The sequence below is a fragment of the Vanacampus margaritifer genome, chromosome 6, assembly GCF_051991255.1.
Source record: "Vanacampus margaritifer isolate UIUO_Vmar chromosome 6, RoL_Vmar_1.0, whole genome shotgun sequence".
Classification (NCBI taxonomy): Eukaryota; Metazoa; Chordata; class Actinopteri; order Syngnathiformes; family Syngnathidae; genus Vanacampus; species Vanacampus margaritifer.
In genome coordinates this window covers 6,063,788-6,082,515 of record NC_135437.1, presented here as the reverse complement: position 1 = coordinate 6,082,515, position 18,728 = coordinate 6,063,788, and the positions used below count along the sequence as shown (strand labels likewise).

The 18,728-nt window shown below is 38.1% G+C and overlaps 1 protein-coding gene across 1 annotated transcript; it reads right to left on the bottom strand.

Moving 5' to 3' along the window:
- Positions 1–361: 361 nt before the first annotated feature.
- Positions 362–18,263, bottom strand: pard6a (par-6 family cell polarity regulator alpha). Its single transcript, XM_077567584.1, has 6 exons — positions 17,898–18,263; positions 10,408–10,630; positions 8,593–8,882; positions 8,052–8,177; positions 5,004–5,200; positions 362–3,235 (listed from the first exon to the last, which is right to left on the bottom strand). The coding sequence occupies exons 1-6, from the start codon at positions 18,012–18,014 to the stop codon at positions 2,965–2,967; spliced, it is 1,224 nt and encodes a 407-aa protein (XP_077423710.1). The 5' UTR covers positions 18,015–18,263; the 3' UTR covers positions 362–2,964.
- Positions 18,264–18,728: the final 465 nt, after the last annotated feature.

Here is an 18,728-nt window from a genome sequence, read left to right as displayed (position 1 = left end):
AAGAAGCACTGATTGGCCTTTGCCCATCCCCTTGCAATCTTAAAGGCTAGCTATTAATTTAAGAGGGAATATAAATGTCTTACCACCTCATGATTTGTTCACTTATCATTTTTAAATAAAACAAGTACGTATTGGGGTTACAGCGATGAGGTGCACAGAGAACAATGAAGTCAAGGCAATGAATCAGATGCTACTGAACTATGCACTGAACTATTATAGCTGAACTTTGACATTTTGTGCCTGTACTAATTTTGCTGCATCCACCCTTCTTTTACCTTATTATATTACAGAAGTTAGCTGAAATTATGTTGTTTTTAAATAGTTTGCAAAGGCCTTTTCAAAAATACACGCAAACAATGAATAAGATTCATCTAGGACACATTTTTTATTTCATCTGAACCTGAAAGCGGTATCTAAATGCAAGCGTCTTTCATTTTCAGAATTTAATATACATTATTCATAAAACACTTTGTATACAATTACACAGCTAACATCTGTGTTTCTTAGTTTGTCCCATTCCCATCACACCATAGAGGTTAAAAAAGAGATTTGATGTGGCTCCCCCACTTTAAACAAAAATACTGTTTATAAGTGGGGTGGGGGTGGCGGGGATCAATTGAATACGCAACAGTTTGACCACAAAAACAAAAACAGAAGAAAAAAAAAAACATTGAAGTGAATTTGCCAGTAGTGGACTTGACCATTCAAGATTCAGGGATAATTTTAATTAAATGAATTTAGCTGTTAGCTATGAATGTACAGGTACTTCTTTGCTGTGGATGAAGATTGTTAAAGCTTTTATTAATTTGCAAGAATATATCATGATTGAGTCGGCCAACTTATTGTAAGTCAAGTACTCGCTCTGTTTGTTCTAGACTTCTGCATTGACTTCAAATGACACAGTATCCTACTGTCACAGTTTTCTTTAATCCCGCTCATCTTCCTTTAATAATAAAGGGAAAGAACATTGTAATACAGTGGACCCCTGCATACTTGCAGTTCGACAACTGAGAATTCACTAATCGGATAATATCAGTGTAAAAACTTACCTCCTTGCAATTTTCTGTGACGTAAGATTTTTTAGGGGGGGGGGCAATATTTACCCTACAGTTTCTATTATATTTGTTGTATTGTAGCATCTCTCTTTCTTTAAACGAGACAATGAATGGTTACTTTCTGTCAAATCTGCACCAAAAAATCAAACTAATTTCCCGCTCAATCAAATTCCACAGTGAACAGCTGAAAGCTGTTTGTGTAGGCAGAAGTTGCTCATCCAATCACAAACCTGAAAGAAGCTATGATAGATTTTAGACATACGCATACTTAAACGAAGCCAAAACTAGGACTCAAACACTGCCTCAACACTGGATAATGTATCAGTTCAACAGAACATCTACCGTATGACGGTATGGATCTAGCCGTTCTGGGTCAGTAGACACAGAAGCGCTAACTCATATATCATCTGAGCGTAGCCATGAGGTATCTCCTACACTTTGCTGTGCAGTCAAATGCTCATTGTTTTACACCAGTCTGCACTATTACAGTAATGCATCATCATTGTCATCATCATTTAAAATGCAGTTGAAATGTTTTTAAAGTGTTTTAGGTAGGGATGCTCCGATATGATACACGGATCAGGTATCGGTCCAGATATTGGGGGGAAAAAAATGGATCTGGTATCTGTCAAAAAGGTCCCGATCCACAGAGGCTTATCTCCAGAGCGCGCGCAACTTCACGTCTCCAATGACGAGGTGAAACGGGGAATGGTGAGGTAAATAATAAAAAGCTTCACCGCCGTCGGGGGACCTTCGCAAGGGAGAGCGGGGGACTGAATGGTCTCACCGCCGGCCAAGCGGGCACTACCGCTCTTTCTCTTGCGAAGGTCCACTGCCGCCCGATGGGGGCCTGTCTTGCTGCTTCTGCGAGTGGCGAGGACAGCAAGGACAGTCGTGTGGGAAGCGGTAACAAGAGTTTGCTGAGGCGGGCAAGACAAACAATAATGTAATTAATTATGCCTGTTGTAATGGCATTTTGTGATCCTCTATTTTCTTAAACTATGAAGAGCCTATGAATATTTCTTTACGTGCAGACATGACAGACAGTGTGTAGACAGAAGCAAGTGGTGCAGGAGCCTTGGCCACATCAAACTCTTTTGTAAACAAGCGCTTGGAATCAGGCGAGCCTTGGCCAAATTATGCACAGTTGAAACATTAACACTGCTTGAATGTAAGAAAATAAAAGTGTACCGTCAATTAAGTAATGATTACATTCATTCAATATAGATTCAATACATGTATATTGAATGAAAATCATACTCCAATAAATGTTCAAAAATATTTCGAAGACATTGAAGAAAATCCAAAAGCATTTGAGTTGTTGTTATTGTTGTTGTTTTAAATATATTGAATATTATTGGGGGGACTAGTGCAAAGACAATTTAGTATAGATCGGATCGGTATCGGCAGATACTGAAGTCAAGGTATCATATCGAAACAGTAATGAAAAAAGTGGATCGGAGCGTCCCTAGTTTTTTTTAATCATTATTTGTGGGTTATTTGTGGTTTAAACTATTGATAGACAATCATAACTTTTTTAGGGAAGCGTCAATTATTCACATACATTTTCTATTTGCTGCTAGCTCGGTCCTAGTCCTAAGTGAATAGAGGGGTCCACTTTATATGCGTTTTTATGTGTTTTATTTCACTTTTCATGTTAAAAATTCGGCCTACACATCTGTATGGTCATATTACAATAATTAACAACCATACATATAAATAGTGGCTGCTAACTGTCTGTCATACAAGTTCATTGTGAACCCTGCCCAGCATGGTAAAATAAGAAATTAATATTGCTGATGATGATATAGGTTTAAAGTTTGGAACAGGTATCAGCGAATCAACCGCAGGCACCCATAAAGATTTTTTTTTTTAAATATTTGACAGTCAGATAAATGAATGGCTGTATTCACAGTGTTATTATGTTGCCACCTTCTCTCATGCTCCGTTGAATGCTGTGACCTGCATGTCCGTTTTGACCGGACCTCAGATTTGATGCCATGTATTCAGGCATGGATACGCTCTGTTGAAGGGCTCTAACCACAGGGCTGCTGTCCAATCTTTCACTGGTGAGGTTCGTATTGTTGTGTGATTGATAGAATGTCAGACAGTCACTTTCCAGGATCAGGTCACCATCATCATCCTCTTCTTCATCGCTGTCACCTTCTACGATGCTGTTACTGAAACATATGACACGACCGACACACCATTAACAGAATTATTCTGCATAAACAAAGTGTAGGCACATAGTTCAAATGACTACAAAGTATTATATAAGAATTATAATAGCACTTGCCCAGAAAACAGATTGTGTATCATCAACTAGGTGCACATTTGTAGTACTACCAAATTAATTACTTGTGGTAGCCTGTTTTAAAAAAAAAATAAATACTACACAGTGTGAACACTAGATTCAATTCCAAAAGTCACAATAAAGATAAACCTTTCAATGTGTTATTTTACGGATAATATAAGAATATTAAGCTGTTCAAAGAATTCAGGTCCATTATTTCCGATATTGATGCTTTTCTATAATTAAGGTTGTTGTGTCAGGACTCATGAAATTGTATATCTGAACACATTTTGTTGGTTTACGTAATGTTTTGCTCCTGGTGGTTTATCAGTGTTTGAATAGATACATTTGATAGCCAACATAAAAAAATTGTCAATTACTGTGCATGGCTGCAAAAAAAACTGGTGAGAGGGACGAAGTTTCATTGCATCCATTTACTGGCAACAATTTTGAATCAAAGTGAGAAAACTGAACATTTATCATAGCCAGTGTTGGTATTTTGCAGCAGCAGTATCACATCCAACTGTTTCCAAGATCAACAAACTGTAACTATATCGCTGTAGCACACGTCTCATTTGTCAGTATGGAGGGAGGAAAGCTTTCTCTACACTGCAACAAAGGTCTATTCATGTGAGGAAGGCGACCCCAAGTGGACAACAATAGAACTTGTATCCTCACATAACTTGGCAGTAACAACACCCTGTACAAATATTTCAGAACACCTTTTTATCTTCTTAACTCATTCACTACCAGCCTAGTTAAAATGAGGTCTATTTTTTTTAAAATTATTATTATATTTTACCCAACATTCCCATTCGTGAGGGTATGAACATAGATCAACCGGTAAATCTTCTTCTTTACAGAGTCCGCATCACAGCAGACACTGCACCGATCCGCCTTTCGACTCATGAACAAGACCCCAAGATACTCATCCCCGACCCGGAGAGGGCACTAAACCCTTTTTTGACTGAAAATGGTCTCAGATTTGGAGGTCAATCCAACCACTTCACATTTGGCTGTGAATCGCTCCAGCGAGAGTTGGAGATCGCGGCTTGAAGAAGCCAACAGCACCACATCATCTGAAAACCCAGATATGCAATGCTGAGGCCACCTCAACGCTTCGGCTGCGCCTACAAATTTTGTCCATAAAAGTTATGAACAGAATCGGTCACAAAGGGCAACCTTGACAGCGTCCAACTTTCACTGGAAACGAAATCGACATACTGCCAGCAATGCGGCCCAAACAGACTCAGAGTCGAGCCGCTGCTCTTCCACGTTGAGAGGAGCCAGCTGAGGTGGCTTGGGCATCTGGTTCGGAATGCCTCCCGGACGCTTCCCTGGAGAGGTGTTCCAGGTATGTCCCACCAGCAGGAGTTTCCTGGGACCACCCAGGACATGCTGGAGAGACTTAGTCTCTCGGCTGACCCGGGAACGCCTTGGGGTCCCACCGGAGGAGCAACACGAAGTTGCTGGGGAGAGGGAAGTCTAGCCTTCCCTGCTAAACTGCTGCTGCCCCCGTGACCCGACCCTGGATAAGCGGTAGATAATGGATGGATAGATTTTACCCAGCATCCCAACTTTAGTGGAATTGTAGTTTAGAGTTGTGTTCAGTAAAACTCCCATTAAGATTATTTAAATTAATTGTCATGTCAAACCTTGCAGTGATGGGAGTGCTATGAGAGGCAGGACTCGTTGACTCATGTGACAGAGCGGAGCCTGTAGATCCATTTGAGCCAAAAGAACCCGAATTCCCTGTGGTTTTACTCCCTCGATGCATGACATTGTTCCTCTGGTTAGCTGGCTTCACAGTCACTATAAGATTGTGGCTGTTGGCCACCATCATGTCTGTCACCTGAAATGAGATGGGAAGAAAGGTTGCAAGGTCTGAAAGTAAAGATACAAACAAGCTGGCTTGTGACTGTCGATGAACAGGTTTGACATTTATCGGAATGCGTTTAACTCTTTCCATTGTGTTTTTACTGTGAGTCTTTTAGCATTTAAGCTGACAACTTTAAACTTTGGCATTTTGGTCTTTGGTGGATTTTTCAGAGAGTTAATCCATTTACTGTCTGGCTTCATTGTATAGAGCAGTGATTCTTAAATGGTGGCACAGGGCTCCTGGTGGTACGCGAAATAATAATTGAGTTTGTTAACAAGTGACTACTCGTTTGGGTTCCTTTGTCCATTCTAGGCGGCTACATCAACAATTGTGGCTACAGTGGGAGTGTTGGTATAGGTCTTACTAGTACTTGGGCTGCCAAATTAGTTTGGGCATTACAGCAGCAAGTGAAGAATCATCATGGTGGTACTTCAAAAAAAATAAAAATAAAAAGTGGTTCTTGGTATTAAAAAGTTTGAGAACCACGGGTGTAGAAATTTGTTACTACGTTTGGATTTAACATGGGTCACCACTAGAAAGCTATCCATGCAACACCAATCTAACCTAGACAGATTGCAGAGCAAAACTAAAACACACTCTACATTGGCCAACAATTTCAATGGCAATGAAGCAAAACCAACCCTGTAAAACTGGTTAGATCTCTATTTACTATCATTAAAGCAAAAAACAAGAGCTGTAATTCAAACATTGTAACCACGAGCACGTAGTTAGCCTTATTTAGCTCGCTAAACCTGCTAGTGCCACTGAAAATTGTGCATAATAGAATAACGTTACCATTTTGGTTAAAAAACAAAAGGTCCCTTTAACTCCAGATTTAAAGCTTTAAAACACAGCTTTAAAGCTTTAAGGCTTTAAAGTAGGGCTGTCAGTTTTACGTGTTAATTAGATTAATTAATTATCCTGCAAATAAGTGCGTTAAAAAAATTACGCAACTGATCGTGAGTGGCAATTCAATGCGCAAGCATTTGAAATTTGGCCCATTGGACCCCTAGGCTGCAGTGGTGCGCCATTTGCTGCAGCAGAGTGACAACAGACAAGGACGCGAGTGCGGCACAGGAGAGCGAGGCAAACTTACTTGGACCTAGATCTCCCAGAGCCATAATTTCGACGGTTCTATTCATTTCAATATACATCTTTCACGTCACCGGAACACGCGAAGTTGCGCCGCTGGGCTTCCGTAGTTGGCGCAGAGACTTTGGCTTTAGATACAAGCTAGATCACCATGGTGAAAAAAAACAAACTATACTACAGAGGAGACTTTACAGCTGCATTCTAAAACAAAGCTGACAGGGAGTCAGAATCACGATGAGGGGTCGCTGAATCGCTTGGGAGTTCCAGACAGCAAGTCATAAAAAGACTAGCCCACCCCCAGCTAAAAGGAGCTGTACCCGCTCCACTAGAAGTTGTGACGCAGTTCAAGGTATAGTAAAAGCATAGGGTAAAAAAAAAAATAGGCTGCTCGATGTGACGGAGTCATGACGTTTTTGGCAGTAGAAGCCTGATAATCGAAATCAATAAAGCTCCACTACCCGACTGCCTAAGAAAAGCAAGAGAGGGGCTTTATTAGCTATCAAAACAGCGAGTAATAACCATATTAGGCTCAAAATGACAGCTCTGGGAGATGTTGTTTTAAAATTCTGGTAGTGCTAGTGGTTAAACGGCAAGATATTTTATTATTAAGATTTTTTTTTTTGGTTTATAAAAAGAACAAAGACGAAACTATTAACAAGAACGCAGTGATGATTTGTAGCTTTTGTAAAAAAATAAAATAAAATAAAAATTGGTATCACGGAAGCAGCTCCAGCCTGACTTATTTCAGACTTTTTTCACTCGCAGAAAACATCCAACAAAAGAATAGGGCAGCCTTACACTCAAAAAATGTTAACAAGCTTGTTTGTCTGAGCAACTGGCTCAAGGTCACTTAGAGTTAGTTGTCTGTTGTCAGATCCTGTAGCCTAGCTTGGGGTGAGATTTTGATTTGAGGAGTTGATTATGTAGCCCCAGTTTCTCTTTTGGGTTTGAGTTGTTAAGACCAAGATGTTGTAGCTTTAGATTTTTGTTAACCTCTCCTTCTGACCTCTAACTTTTTCTGATTACCAGTTTGTTAGTTTAGCTCAAAAATCACCACAGCTATTATCAGTTCATCACACGCCATCCATATACCAAACATCAGCTTGCGGAAGTTAAGATTCAATTTTGTTCAAAAATATTTTGAACAAAATTGAAATTTAGATTATCTTTTGAAATATTGCTTGGCCTAATTGGTTTGTTGTTTAGCTTAAACTTATTCTTTTGATTTCAATTATGAAGCACATTTCAACAATAAAAATCTTCTCAAATCTTCTCTTCTTGGTGTATTCAATTGATTAGTCATGCACTACAATTTTGTCCTAGAATTCAAATTCTATTTTGGGGACTTTTAGCAGACATGAGATTAAAATTGATTAATTAATTAAAAATACTGTAATTAATTAGATTCATTTTTTTAATCGCCTGACAGCACTACTTTAAAGCTTTAATTTTGACAGCGCTAGTTGTAATTATTGTGATATACACGACGAGTAACAGTAAAATAAGATACAAAAATTGATAAGTTTCATAAAAGACCACCTTTCTGAAAATGGTTCACATGAAATGATATGAAAGCATAATAAACCCACCAGATATCTATTTGAAATACCTGTACTTATAAAGGCAGGGGGAGGCAAATGTACAGCACATGTGGGCTAAAACATGAAACCAAGCGACAAAAAAATAAAACTGTATGATATCTGAATAATTTTGTGCCATTAATTGCAGTTACCTGGTCTAATGATTTTCCCGTAACATCAATACCATTGACCTCTAGAATTTCATCGTTAACTCCCAAGAGCCCAGTGCTCTCTGCAAGACCACCACGCACAAGGCGGGAAATGAACACTCCTGGAACCTATGGCAGAGAAAGGCATAAAGTAAATAGAACAGGATTGGCTGGCAACCAGTTCAGGGTGTACCCCGCCTACTGCCCGAAGCCAGCTGGGATAGGCTCCAGTGCCCCCCGCGACCCTTGTGAGGAAAAGCGGTTAAGAAAATGGATGGATGGATGATGAATGGATGGATAAATAGAACAGTAAAAAGACAAATGTGGACATCAATCTCCACCAGTCGATAACAAAGTATTGTTCACAACTATGGAAGGCATTGGAGGGGTTTATTGCAGTTGGACTCATGAAAAAGGTCAAACAATGCATTTTGATATACTTAAGTTTAAAAGTACCCAAAAATGTGTTCACATGTTGGCCAAATTGGAAAATGCTACACCATCTAATCAGTGCAGTATGTTAATATAAACTGATGAATCTTACCTTTTCTACACCATAAGGTGTCACTCGCATACTGGCCCCATCTCGAATGTAGAAGCCCAGAGGTTTATGGGTACCGTGCTTGTGGAGCCGTACGCGGCGATGTGTCTCAGGTAGGATATCCACGTCAATAATTGACGAAATTTGACGGAAGTTCTGTGGTCGGCCAATCATGAGACCCATTTTGCTCTTTGAGTGGGTAGTGAATGAGCCAGCGGTACGTAGTCCTGTCAAACCCAAGCCTTTTTTCCGCCTCTGGAGCGAGTTGGTTGCAAAAACTACAGGTTCATCCTCTTTATGAAGACAGAAAAAGATGGGGAAAATTATTAGTATTTAAAATTGTTCAAACTGGCTATTGGCTAATGGTTGTCATGATACAGACAGATACATATAGAGAGTTGCTTCTATTAATTTAGAATAAGTCATGTACTAATTGAGGTAGTAGAAATATTAGATAAAGCTCATGTTAATGCAGTATACTGTAGATTTAAACCACTGAATACTATAGCCACAAAAATGACCAAATTAATACATTAATACCTCTGACAAAACTTGGCGTTATGACCTTGGAAAAGGCAAAATATTTGATACAGTTCTTGTAGTGGATATCATTGTACTGTGCAAGTTTTCCGACTGTTGTTGCTGGTATATGGCAGTGTTTTCAAACTGACTGAGTGAGCCAGCCAGGATCGTGCTAAGAGCTTCAAAAACAGTATGACAGGTTGGTTTAGTTTGGTTAGGCAGGTATGATTTTAAGAGCAACGTGACTGCCATCCAATATAATTTTCTAAAACAAAACACCCCCGCCCCCTCCCCAAACGTCTCTAAATTCGGTGTCATTTTTTGCCGCCCCTTACACACACAAAAAAAAAAACATTTCTTCGGAACCCAACACCCGATTTTTTTTTTTGGGGGGGGGGGGGGGTTGCACTCGGGTAGAAGAGGCCTTCCCAAACAAATTCCGCATTTTGACAGACTGTTGTTTTAGCTGAGACTTGTCACTTTGCTAATTTTAACAACTGGTTTATTACCAGCAATAGTCTTGTTTATTTTAGAACATTCATTTAATACAAGTGCATCTCAATAAATTGGAATATTATATAAATCTTATTTATTACAGTAGTTCAATTCAAGCTATGAAAACATGACAGCACAATTTTGTTTTCAATTGTTAATCAGTAACGGCGAGTATTTAAATATAATACCTGTACTCGTACTCCGTCTGAAAAAAGTGGTATCAGTGCACCCTTTATAAAAAGTATTCCTTTTTTGATTGTTGATTTTCCTCCATGGTTTATAAAGGAAATGTTATCAAATGCACAGCTCTTATTTAGAGTCTGTATGAAATGTCAACTACTGTATGTCCAATCTATAGAATACTTTAAAGTGATCCCTTGCTACTTCACGGTTCACATATCGCGGATTCAGTTGGATTTGGGTCCAAAATTCATACATTACGGGATTTATCTTGGGTTGTACCTCAATATTTTGTGGATCTTTCTGAGATTATTAATCCCCCCCCCCCCACACCCACGCAGCCACCAACTCCTCCCAAATTTACTGTATTCTTTATTTATGCTGCTATTTTTCTTACTAAGTTAACAAGTGTTTGGAAAGATGGGAACTCTGTGGTGGCTTCGTTATGGCTCAGTAGATGCTTAACTTGCCCCCCAAAACAAAACAAAAAAAAAACAAAATAAAAGAATAAATTAATAAATAAATATATTTTTAAACGTCCTCCACTTTGCAGATATTCCCCTATCGTTCCACGCCCACCCGACGAAAAGTGAGGGAACACTGCACAATTATTATCTTTACCTTTCCTGGTTATGATAATGCGAAGCAAGGGATTCGCTGATGAGACAGCTTTGTGGAAGTTATCATCATTGTTGATTGGAAGAAGGTCTCCATGGTCATCTGCATATCCCAATAACATATCTACTTCGGGGATGTGATGGATAGTTTGGAGGAGGCTGTAGAACTCTTGGAAGCCACCTGGACAGTTCCTCTTGAAAGCAAAGCGACGATATTCTGCATCAAACTGCAAACAACATTGAATAGCAAGACATTATTTTTTTCAAAGAGGAAATCAACCCCAAAAAAAAAAATTTCTTTAGAATAATATGTTGTAGGTTTCCCCCACGGCGTTCTGATTAATATTGCGTCTGCGAACTATGAGCAGAAAAATCCACCAGTTTTTATCAATGTCAGGGGGCGACCATTTTACCACTTGGTGTCGACTGAAAATGACATCACAGTTGCCCAGGACAATCATAGCTCAGCTTCAGAAAACAGGTGAGCCGTGATTGGTCGTTGCTTGAGCCCTGAGCAAATGTGATGACATTTTCAGTCGACAGCAGGTGTTAAAATAGCTGCCCCTCCTGAGAAAGTAGAGTACCCAGAGAAAACTCAAAACTAATGCAAATCTTGACTTTTAAAACTTGAGAATAGTAGTAAGAAGCAGAAGGGTTAACTTTTGACAAGTATTTTGTCTTTTCTTTAACTTTTTGGGATACTTTGCAGTGCACACAGGGTTAGTGAAGGGCAAGCCAAAGCCAAAACCAAAAGTTATGATGACGAAAACAAAATTGGAAAAGGACATTACATTAACACACAAGCTGTCTGTGCGTTATACTTTAATTTTTACTTGTCAAAATAGGTAGAGCCACATGGAGGAAAATATATTACCAAGTAGGCCAGATCGGTAAAATCATGGTATAAAATAATTGGCGTCAATTATACGCAGATTTACGCTGTTTGTGGGCCAGCCCTAAATTACAGGACTCAACTGTAATAATATTGTTCTAAAAAATAACATGAATGCAATGGAACACGGCAACACTTTTCCTGTATGAGTTTCGGATGTGTTATATCTACCTGTTTTACAAATATAGTGTTCCCAGAATGCATGTGCATGTAACACAGTTAATGAAGTTATAAGGACTTTAATCCTTGCCATATGTGTTTATGTTACCAGTAATTATTTTTTTGTCGTATTTAACATGTTCATGTCGGTCTATGATTTTATTTTTAATTTATTTGAAACAAACTGTAACCTTAGGTTGTGTGTACAATAATGGCATCCAGGGAAATTCCATGTACAAGTTGCATTGCTCATCTGAAGGTTGCTTGTGAATATACGAATTTATAAGTTCTGATTGTGGTCGGCTGATTAATTGGTCCGACATTGCTAAAAAATATATATATTTACAACATCATCTCATTAAACCCTGATCCGGCCCGCGGGAACATATGTTTGACACGACTGGTTTAACATTTTACATTAAATAAGATGCTGATTTAAATGTATACTGTACTGAATGTAGGCCTATGTCAATATGTTAAAAGTGAGATCCATATTTTATTGTTCACTTCCAACAACAAGACTGGTTAACTTGTGCATATCTTAACTAATATTGTTAAAATATTACATAAAGCATCATCTTTTCAGTTAATAAAGGTTTTATGGTGGCAACAGTTTGGACTACAATTTGATCACCATGGTAAATGTCGACTAAAGTGAAGTTCAACAAGCACTATCACTATTTATTACTTGTTTTATTCATTTTTAGCATTATTTTCATCACAGAGAAACAGACAATGTGTAAAGTGTTTTACTTTTATTGTATTTGAAGAGAATACTCAGTTTACACTACGGTGTATATTTCTATTGCACATTGGGTTTGGAGTGGTTTTAGTAGCAGCCATTCCATATGGACGCGTTTTTTTTTAGTCTTTCTGCATAGGTTCTCTTTGCAATGGTAATTTCCTTTGTTAGCTGTTTACAGGCCCATTTGTACAGTGTCTTCTTTGGCTTTTCAAAGTTAGCTAAATTTGGCAGTGAACTAGGCTGCCAGCTGAAGGTTCAAAGACACCCCAGACAGTGGAGTCCAAACATCCCTTTTACTCTGTTAAATTGAGGTTCTACTGCATTCTGTTTTTATTTGCGGTTGACACAATCTCCAAATGGCATTGTAATTGGGGTTTCCATTCATCCACCCATTTTCTGAAAACCTTATCATCACTAGGGTTTGTACATACTGTATAATTACAAGCTGAGAAGAATATGTTGCTAGACCAGAAAGCCCCACCCCAAAAAGATTGTCATAGCATTTTTTTTGTGTCTTCTTGTTTCTGGTGCTCCATGTGGCAACTGGAAATGCCTCTGAATTGCAGAGGGAGAAAACTAATAAATTGCTACAAAGAGAATTGCTGGATTGTTGAAAGGCCATGTGGGTCATTTTCCTAATTTGTTTCTAAATACATTAAATATGTTTGAAAATAAGTGCTGGAAAAATTTGCAAAGGCTGAGAACTATTTTGTACTCAATAATAATTATTATTATTATATGCCGCAACGGAGCGGCGATACTAGGGATAGACTATTATGGAAAAAAATATTATAATCATGATTATTTTAATTGAAATTTAAATCACCTTGATTAAAAACGATTATTCATCTATTTCAAATATTTGCATTAATTCAACTACCAACACTCAACTACTCAATGCATGTTTCAACACTTTATTCTTGAATACTCTATTCTTTTTTTTATCAAGTAAAAAAAAAAGACCTTTCAAATATCATGTGAATTTCAAGCCTCTTGCATTTTAATTCTGCTGCAACCACACCTTTGCATTGCATCTTGGCACACATTCAAACCGTGAATAAGTCATATTCATTTGATCTTACTTTGTTGTTCCATTTTTTTTTTTAAGTCTTGGGACTTACTGGGCTAACCTAGGATCTCGGCTATTGTGTTCCGTGCATTATATTTCATGCCATATCATGTGAAAATATATGTTGGTATGACAAATTCCTTTAATCCTTGAAAACTCAACTTTAAAAAGGAATTTGAAAGAAAAAGAAAAAAAATTAGAAACAATGTATAATAACAGTACAGTAAATGAAAATAATGGAGAAATTAGTAAAAATAATAAATAAAATTGTTCCTGCTGTGCGCGCCTTGGCCTCCTTCGGGGCAGTATGGTACCGTACGCATGCATGGAGTATACACTTAAAATGAGATGAGAAGAGAAGAAGAAAGTTTCAATTTACTGCTGTTAATATAAAAAAAATTCACATTTTCAAAATAACATTTTCCTTTGAGTATTGTTATAGTACCTGTCAGTATGTGTTCCACTATCATTGTACATTTGTTATTTGAAGGACTATCACTTCTGGAAGTTGATGCTATTTTAGCATGTCAGTGGGATTTTCTATTGACTTTAGCAATAGCAATGGTGATGCTTTTAAATAAAGCATGCCTTGTGTTTAAATATACGATGTGTTGTGCGTTTAGTTTTACGCTAATCTCCAACTGGTGTGACATTTTAAAGCATGCTCAGGAAGGGCAGAATCACATGCATACCAGTCTTGGCCAAAGTGTCACCGCCTGTTTTGTGTCGTGTCTAAGTGCACATAAAACAGACACTGCAGGTAAAGTGACATAGCTTAATAAATAGAGTCACAGTATTGGGTCATACCGTGTGTGTAACTGACTGTATGTGTGGGACGAGGAGCCACAGGCCAGTTTACCCAAAATGTTGGAGAGTTATTTTATATAATGGGCTTTTTTTTTCCAATTCATTCAAATTTGGCAGACTTGTTAACACTCTGTGGTGTGGCAAATTTACAAGATATAAGATATAAGAGGGTCTTTACAGAGCAGCGCTGTGTAAAATTCTGAATTTCAAAATTACATTATATTCAATGGGTGGATTTAGATTGACCCCACCCAACAACCATGTTGAATTGAATAGGAATTGCAGGAAGTGGAATTAAATTCAATGTAATTAAGAGACCCTCATTCTTATCACATATCAGTGAGAATGAGACAGTGTACAGTAGTGCTGGGCAATATGAAAAAAAACTTCTATCATGATATAGGATATTTTATATCACGATAACGATATACGACGATATATTTTCAGTTTTTCTATTTAAAAAAATTATATAACACACTGTGATTGTTTATTTTCTCATTTTATTTTGAAGTGACAGTAAGCAGATCTTTATCAAAAGAGAAATGCATCCAGTAGTGCTGCTTTTGGGGGCTTTCTCTGCCGTTCATTTTTCAGAAAAACTTAACAATTCGTGTTTTAATTATGCTAAAACTGCACATTTAAATCCGCAAACTGCTATGCTTGTTTCACACAGTTGTCCCTAGGTTATTTCAATGGGCCAAAAGGAGTATCAAACATGCTTTGAGGTGGGCTTTAAAAAAAATAAAAAAGTTAATTAATAATTACGTGTTTGTTGTTTTAGTAAAGTTTTTTAATGTAGTAGTATTCGTTATTTGCATTTATCCACCTTGTTTTCTATTAATTATCAATGACTACAAGTGCTTCTAATAATGGATGGATGTTAGATTTACTTTGGTACCGTAAGTTTGTAATGTATGACGACTGTGTACAATTCACTGCCACGTCAACTTGTTCAGGCTGCCACCTGGTGGCAGTTGCCTGAAACAAGCATGCGGAACGAATCCTTATGTACATAAACTAAGCCAAATGACGATAGACACGATAGGAAAAAAATAACACGATAATTTTGTTTCTATCTTCTTCACGATAAATATAATCGCCCAGTGTACAGTATTTCAGTAGTGGTCTGCAAACAAAATGCCCAGAATGTTTGGGCAGCCATTTTAAAGACTTAACTAAAGGAAGGTATTATGGAAAATGAGGTGCTGTTTTACCATCATATCAAACTATTTCAAAGTTTGTACAATTTTAATAATCTGTTTTATCTGAGTAGGCTTTTAATGTTAATAAAAACAATTTACTCACCACACTTTACTATTTACTATAATTATTGTGTACATAAATCTTTTACAAAATATGCATGAAATTCTTGTTGCAAATAGGCTGATACAGTATACTGTTCAGCTTCATTGTTAAATACGCTTTAATTATGCATCATACATTTTTTGAATTTCAGGAAATTCAGTTCTATTTCCTGCAATTCAAATTTAAATTGCAATTCTGCTTCCCGCTCCTCAATTCCAATTCAACAATTTAATTGGAATTTAGGGGTCATTCTCAATTCAATTCTGAATTTTGTACAGCCGTGTTACAGAGATGTAGATGATATACACGTTCCCTCATTTATTGCTGGGGTTATGTTTAAAAATAATGCCTACAATAGGTAAAATCGGCAAAGCAGGCAGCTTTTTGTAAAATCCCTAACCACACACTTTATATACTTTTCTCAGACAGGCATTAACATTTTCTCATATTTCTCTCTTGTTTAATCACTCTCACTGCAAAACCTTCATAGATGAAAAGAAAATAGGTACACTACTGTAAGAAAGAAAGAAAGAAAGAAAAAAAGAAAAATTGCACTAAGAAAAAATCTGCCAAACAGAAGAACTATTTTTTCTGTTGTTTAACTACAACTTTAGGTTCTGTATCAGGTCTGGCCATGGTTTGTGGGGTTCTTTAAGTATTATAAAAGCAAGTGACCAAAACGGTGGCAGACATCTTTTTTTTTCCACTACTTGGGTCATGTACTGTACATAGATATTGTATTTTTCACTGAAAATAGCTTTTTTTTTTGGAAACGCTTAGCAAAAGATTTTTTATTTTTTATTTTATTTATTTATTTATTTTTTTTAACAAGGCCACTTTTTTCAATTATGCAATATGGGATTATAGCATCGATGGTTGCCGTGCATGTGCTTTTTGCCATACAAATACTTGACTTGACTTGACTTATTGTGTATATTGCCCCGAAATGGGAAATACTTTAGCTATAGAAATTTACATGTATTCCTTAAATGTCATTCTGCAGTGAATTTCAATCAAATTTCTGTTCAGGCAAATGGCTTGAATAGATCTGCCCCTCCACTGACCAGTGAGTGATCTCCACATTCAGAACCAAAACAAGAGCAATCTGTAGTAAGCTAAGCTATATTTGAGGACATTAATGTGATGTGTTCACAAAGCCGAACTTGACACTAACGCCCAATTCACACTGACTGCGGAACGTATGCAGAACGGATGCGGAACGGTTCCCATAAGGACTGCAATTCACACTGTGTGCGTTGAGTAAGCTGTACGTGTCGGGAAATCTGCAACCGCGAGAGTCGAGACCACAAGATCACGGAGCTTCACAGAAGAGTTAAGTCCACGTGATAACAACCGTGTATATAGAGCGCGACTTGTAAACAATATTAGCCACGCTTGCCTGTCATCACATCGATATGCTTTTTGGACATTATTTATGGGACTTCTACCATGGCTTTTCAACTTTGGGTAAGTACATTTTGTGTTTAAATAGTGTTTTTTTGTAATGTTTAATTTATTTTGACCTCGTTTTTTGTCTTTTAAATGTCCGACTCATTTCAAGCTATGTAGTTAGCTAGCTTCGCTCCCAAAAAAACAAGTTCTCAAACGGTTTTATTTTAAAATATACTGGATCTACCTTGATGCCGACACCTGACTTCCTGTCCAGCTCATGTAATTTCTTCAGTTTCCTGAAAATCTGCATGCTGAACACGGAAAAAATAGAAACCTTGCAAAAACCTTCCGCAGCTCCGCATCCGATACACAGCGCATACGCATCGCACTGCAGCTGGTGTGAATTGACACGCACACTCAAATGCTTTCTATTCCTTGCGGCGTTTGTACGGATGCTGTTTCGCATTCGTTACGCATTCAGTGTGAATTGGGCGCAGAAAGAAACAGTTTTGCTTATGAAACTGACAGCGTTATGAAGCAAAAATCTGTTGCTATTTTCGGTGCATATTTGTTTGTGTCTTTGCCTAGGCTTATCTAGAAAAGTTTATTAGTAGCAGGAGTGGATAGTCCCCGTTAGAGAGAGAGAGAGAGAGAGAGAGAGAGAGAGAGAGAGAGAGAGAGAGAGAGAGAGAACTCTGGGCGATTATTTCAAGTATATAAACAGGAAGTAGGGCTACCTATAATTGCATAGCAAATGTCAGAACATTGTAACCATGCAGTAGGCTATCATGAAGCGAAGGACGTGATAATGGACTTGAAAAATGAACACATACAGTGTTTGTCAAATCATGGACTGGATTGATTCTCAAACATTGCCTGGTACAATGCACACTATTTGGCCGCTTGCCGAAGTAGTCTAGCGACACGTCGCAATCATCTTCAAAATGTGCTCAATAAACCTGCCTCGGATAAATGTAAAATTGTAGTGTATGTTTACCTGTTTAAGAAAGGGAAATACAAGCAAACAACCATCTTTTCTGAATAGCAATCAGTGCAACAAATCCAATTGATTCCATGTCATCAAATATCAGTCACCCAACGACATCATTTACACTAATCACTCACTTTACTTTTGACCTCCACCACGCTGCTGTCCATGGCTTTGAACGACGTCTGCTGTTGCTGTCGTGACATTTTTCGCTCGGGCTGGATGACAAACTGCGGCACTGCGGCTGAAATCATTCAGGAATATGACAGTTGTTTTCCTCGTCCGCTCGGGTTAAAGCTATTCATACACCGACAGGCGTGAGAGAGTCCTGGCGAAATTCACTTAACATGACAGTCGCCTTTTGGTTTCTCGTGGTGGATTGTGTCAGACGCTGATAAAACGAAATCCATGGCCAGCGAGACAGGTGGTATCTTCTTCTGAATTTAGTGTATGAGATGCGAGGCGAGCCGAGCCGACACCAGCGATGTGGGTCCACCTCCAATCGTGGAAGGCTGCCGGCGGAGGGCGGGGCGTGATGGAGGATGACGGCAAACGTTCAAAACAATGGCATGCCAACCCTCTGCTGCTATTTGGAGAATTCCCTTCATAACCACAATACACTTGTGTGCGCGCGCAAGAGTGTGTTAGAGAAAGAAGGAAGAGAGATTCAGAAAGAGAGGGAGTGCTGAATTGTAAAAAAAAGAATTCCCAACATTGTCAGTTCAAAATTACATGCATTTTAGATTTTAAGTAACATTTCTCAAGTTGTATATTGCCTCACATGTGTCCTATGTTAGATATGTTCCCAACCCCCCTTCAGTGACATGTTTCTGTGTCAAGGTGTGACAGGTGTTGTGTTGAAGAACAGGTTCTTGACTATGCAAGTTTCTTCAGGCTGGCCCCTGGTCAAACATGTCAGGATGAATTATTTTTTTCACAGTTTCAAACATGTTGTAAGTGTTAGAGGT